We start from the raw sequence: 5305 nt of genomic DNA, 5'->3' as shown, positions 1-5305 counted from the left end.
TGATCTATATGCTATCTCTGCTATGCAGGGTATACTGTGTAAGTAGCCTGCATTACACTACTTTCCTGGTGGAAAGGAAGGATAAGTTGTCAGGATAGACAGATTAAAACTGTGCTCTGTAAATGGTGCATGCAAGGCTGTATGTGCTAATGTTTAACTCGTCTCTTGTTTTTTCTTTCTATCCATTAGGCAATACTGACTGGTGCACATCTTGACAAGGTCTCCTAGCAACCTTTTCTGTAGGGCTGAATGACAGCAGGAGCGGCTGGGAAAATCGATGAGCTTGCCTTGGGAGCCTATAAATAGGCAAAATCAGAACACACACAATGGGTCAGAAGGTCACAGGTGGGATAAAGACTGTGGATATGAGGGACCCTGTATACAGGCCATTGAAACAGGAACTCCAAGGACTTGACTACAGCAAACCCACGCGTCTGGACTTGCTACTGGACATGCCTCCGGTATCGTATGAAGTCCAGTTATTGCATTCATGGAACAATGATGATCGCTCGCTGAATGTATTTGTGAAAGAGGATGACAAACTCATATTTCACCGGCATCCGGTGGCTCAGAGTACAGATGCCATCAGAGGCAAAGTGGGATATACACGAGGACTGCATGTGTGGCAGATCACGTGGGCAATGAGACAGCGAGGCACGCATGCTGTGGTTGGGGTGGCAACAGCAGAAGCCCCTTTGCATTCAGTAGGGTACACAACGCTTGTAGGAAATAACCATGAATCCTGGGGGTGGGACCTTGGGCGCAACAGACTGTACCATGATGGCAAGAACCAGCCGAGTAAAACCTATCCTGCCTTCTTAGAACCAGATGAAACTTTCATTGTGCCGGACTCCTTCCTGGTGGTTCTGGACATGGATGATGGGACACTGAGCTTCATTGTAGATGGGCAATACATGGGTGTTGCATTTCGGGGACTCAAAGGGAAAAAGCTATATCCAGTGGTAAGCGCAGTGTGGGGACACTGTGAAATACGGATGCGCTACTTGAATGGACTTGACCGTGAGTATAAATCCTTGTATTTGTTCTAGCAGCACAGATCTGTGTGCTACTTAAGTGCAGGCTTACTAGACCATCCTGGGGAGGGTTTCCATTTTGCTAGAGAGGTGAGGATTTCCTGTCAGCAGTAGGATTGCTCGATGCGGCTTTGAATCCTTAATGGCTAATTCAAAAGGTTTGTCTGGCTGTACACATGCACTGTTACCAAGGCCCTGCAGTGAGCAAGCAGGGTTTGGGGAAGTAGTATGGTGGGAGAAGATGATGCCAGTTGTCTATCTAGAGATGATAAATCTTTCTATATTGCTACCAAAGTATCAGCAGGAATGTCCTTCTGACAGCTGCGTTATTGGCAATGTAATCCTGGTGCCTCTTCATAGGAAACACTCTCTGAGGGACAATCGCCTCCCTTGAATGTCTAATGAAGGGACTTTTAAAAATCCCTTGCAGGCAAGAGTGGGAAGATCTGTCCCTATCCAAGGAAATGGGAATGGCTCATTTTTCAAAAAAGTAGCTCATTTCTCTGCTGCTTTCAGGGCAGGGTGCGCTCACTTCTAATGTGGGGCTGGATATTGTAGCCCCCCCAACTTGCATGCCAGGCCTTTTACTAACAGGGACATCAATCTCTAGCTAAGCTTAGTAATAAATTTGGCTGTGCAAATGTGCTAAAGTCTGTTATCTCTCATAGTCAGAAGTTCCCGTTGGGCCAGACTGTGACTCAGTCCTCTGGGTAGGGTGGAGGAGAGAGGTGAAGGAAGTGGATTAAAATCTGGATTTATGTTGTTAATGAAATAAATTTGGCAGTATTGATATGAAAAGAGTAGTGTTTCCCCTGCTTTTCAGAGCAGTGTCTGCCCAAAGGCTATAGGATACTATAGCCTTTTTGTGCTTAGAACATATTCTAATGCTGGGCCTGCAATGGCAAACCCCTGGCACCAGTGACATGCAGTACAACAAAGCTGACACTGGGCACCAGAAAAACTGAGCTGGAAAAGGAAAGCCTTGCAAAGGGATAGAACCAAAATCCACAAGTGCTTTGAGAAATACGCTTCAACTCAGCAAGACCGAATAGAGAGCTCTTGGCAGAGTACTTTTTCACCAAAGGAAAGAAATCTAGTGCGTTCTGCCACAACAGCTTACAGAATGGCAGCAGCTCCAGAAACCATGTTTTTCTGAAGGGTCAAAGCCAAAATCTGCAGCTCCCCTCAAAGCCAGCAAGTCTGTGGAGTTGTTGGCACAGAAGTGCATTTAGCAAGGAAACGGCCACCTCCAGTATTGGATTTGGTTGTAATGCGCTCTCAGCATAGGAGTGAATTGTGGGCAGGAGGCCAGGAATGACGGGATGCTATTTTGGCACAGACAGAAAGAAGGTGTCTGGCTCTAACCACTTCTGAGCATTCAATAGCAACACTGTCCAGTGATTGTAGTGCTTGTGAATGGAAGGAGGTCAGATATGTGTGTGCTTTCTCTCTTGGTCTCAACGTCTCCTGTCAGACTGGGTTAGGAGTACAAACTAGGTGAGGACAAAGTTCTTGTTCTTAATCTCTGAGGGAAGAAGATCCTCTCCTTTTTAAGGTCATTAAACTAAACTGTATTTGTTGTGTTAATGTTTGTAGGCTTTGAAGGTCAGGGCCTCTTGTCCTCTGGGATGTTGGCTAGACAATGCCTCTGTCCCAACTGTCCCCATATGGAGCAGGAAGAATTGGGACAGACTTTGAATACAGCATATTTGTACCCCAGTGGTTTAAGAATAAGCTGCATTGGGAAGTGCCAAAGGAGTGCTGCCAGTAATAGGCTTTTCTGGCAGTATCACAGCCAGAGCAGAGATGTGCAGTGCAGCTGTAGAGACTTGTCCCTGGAGAAGAGGCAGCAAAAAGAGGTGTGCATATAGAGGTAAGATTCCTCAGGAATAATTAATGCTTCAGGTACTGGGAGAACTTTTGGAGGACTGCTAGAAAAGGCATTCCACTCAGGTTCCCGTGGAGCAGGTAATAACTGGTGATCCACAGCAGGGAAGGAGAAGTGGGGGAATAGGGCATTAGTTCAACTCTGGCTGCTAACTTGAGGAGGAGACAGACCAATTCAAGTGTGCATTTTCTGACTTTCTGACCAAGTCTCTCCTCAGCTAACAAACTCCTTCTCACAGACCTTTTGACAACAATTATATAAAAATCAGCTTTCTCTACTTTTCACTGGAAGTGTTTTCTATGTGGAACATTATGACTGTTTACTTTTTCCAAAGGAGCATTGGGAGTGGCCTGATGAGAGGCTACTGACAACACTCTTCTCTGAGCTTTTCAATGTTAGCTGTTACCTTTGAACCTGGAAGTAAGGGACTTGTAATCAGCTTATTGATGAAATGAATTCTGGTTAAAAAAATGCAGTAACATGCCTGTGCTCACAGAAACTAAGGTTTTCCTGTCTCTCAGCAGTTTAAAACAGCTGCATGAACAGTCAGATTAATTTGGCTTATAGTAGTGGAAGCTAGAGCTGTTGGCATCTATCAAGGTTCCTGAAAACTGCAGCTTCTCAGTCAAATGTTTCCATTCCTGTGGACGTTTTTAGGTGTCTGTGTTCAGCCCAAGATGTCTGTAAAGGAAGCTTTCTAATGGTGCATGCTGAGCCGTCAGGCTATTAGAAGAATGTCCAGTTATCTGCTTAATTTGGGGTGTCTTTGTGTTAGCGCTCTCTTGGGGGAGGAGAAACCCCTCAAGCTTGAGCAGCAAACTGTGAGCTTTGACAGACTTAGCGACAGAAAGTGTGAGGAACTAATCTGTGTCTTCCTCCTGTGCAGCTGTGATGTGTTGACTCTGGCTTTAACCTTAGTCCCCTGTATGTTGTGAATGACTCCTCAGTGTCAAAGGGCCGTTCCTGAAAAACTAGTATTATCTTGTTCAGTGTCTATAAGTACAGGATGCAAAAATGATAGCCAAAAGCCTGTTATCTTTCCCAGGTTTATAATAAAGGACAGAATCCTCCAATGGAAAATACTACAATACAAGTAGTAACATGAAGCTTTGATGGATGGCTTTGTTTTTCATGGGAAGTAGGTAGTACAAATGAAGGGGTTGACAGCTCTTATATCCTACTATATAAGAAACAAATCATGGTACTCTCTAACATATCATATGATGCTATCAAACTGTTTGCTGCAGTCTTCCTAAAGCAAATGTCTTACATAGGTGTTTGGACACTGCCATTTAGAGTCACAGCCTAGAAGATGTGTTCTGACTTGAATGGTATTGCAGAAGGGGAACTTCCATTTGGGGATTCTAGTATCTTTTCATTCACACACATGTATGGATTAAATAATCTCTAAAGAAACATAATGCTCTGCCTCTGTGTTTGAGTTGAAGTTGCTGATATGTGAATGCTGAATGGCTTAGGTCCTGCAAAATGTGCCAGGCATTCACTTTGCTTGTTCAATCTTTTCTGGAGGATTTTTAGAACTAGCAAAATGAATGTGTAACTTGTGAGTTGGGATGTTAATGTCTTGGGTCTCTCTTCCCAGCTGAACCACTGCCTTTGATGGACTTGTGTCGGCGAGCTGTGAGGCTTGCTCTGGGCAAAGAAAGACTGAATGAGATCCCCACACTGCCACTACCAGCCTCCCTCAAGAGTTACCTGCTCTACCAATGACCTTCATGTTCAAGGATAGAGAGTTGGAACCAAGGCAAAATATCTGGAGCTGACCCACTGGGCAGTGGGTTCTCCACCATCATGTCATCGCTACTGTTGGAACTCCTTGGCCAAAGTATTCTTGCCACTGCTTAAGTCTCCATGTGCCCTTATTGGCAAGCTCTCCAGTAATCCTGAGATTACTCAAAACTGAGTGTTTTGTTCTTTGGAAGTCACTTCCCCTGCACACTTACAAAAGGAACACTTACAGAAGCTCTGTGCTTCCCTGCTTCTCCTGAGAAAAGGCTGTACTGCATCCTTTGGATTGTAGAGCCTAGGAGTGAATGATTTTTCTGTACCAACTAAAGTGAAGAACATAATTTGGGGAAATGGAAGGCATTAGGAGTAGAAGTGTTAAGACCAGGTTCTAAGAATGGAAAGGCCCAGTGTGGCCAGCAGAGTTGGGAAGAATCTGAAATGCCAAGAAGAATTTATTGCTGAGTTTTTAAAAACCAAAAAAACCCCACCCCCTAATCCTGAAACACCAAAACCAAGAATGTTTCCACTGGGACACTTCTTAATTTGGAGAAGGTGGTTATGTTGCTGATGTCTGTCTCTGCCAGGACTTGTCACTATGTTTTAATGTCATTTCATAGACAGTGAATCCTGCTTT

General features: G+C 44.5%; 1 protein-coding gene across 1 annotated transcript; it reads left to right on the top strand.

The window, feature by feature from the left end:
• Window positions 1-326: 326 nt before the first annotated feature.
• On the top strand, window positions 327-4653 carry SPSB1 (splA/ryanodine receptor domain and SOCS box containing 1; the record flags this gene model as incomplete). Its single annotated transcript, XM_082009436.1, has 2 exons — window positions 327-1020; window positions 4526-4653. The coding sequence occupies 2 exons, from the start codon at window positions 327-329 to the stop codon at window positions 4651-4653; spliced, it is 822 nt and encodes a 273-aa protein (XP_081865562.1).
• Window positions 4654-5305: the final 652 nt, after the last annotated feature.

This window comes from Phaethon aethereus (genome assembly GCF_964289735.1).
Source record: "Phaethon aethereus genome assembly, chromosome: 21".
NCBI classification, from domain to species: Eukaryota; Metazoa; Chordata; class Aves; order Phaethontiformes; family Phaethontidae; genus Phaethon; species Phaethon aethereus.
Note: the sequence above shows the minus strand (reverse complement) of the source record. Positions and strands in the feature narration are given on the sequence as shown.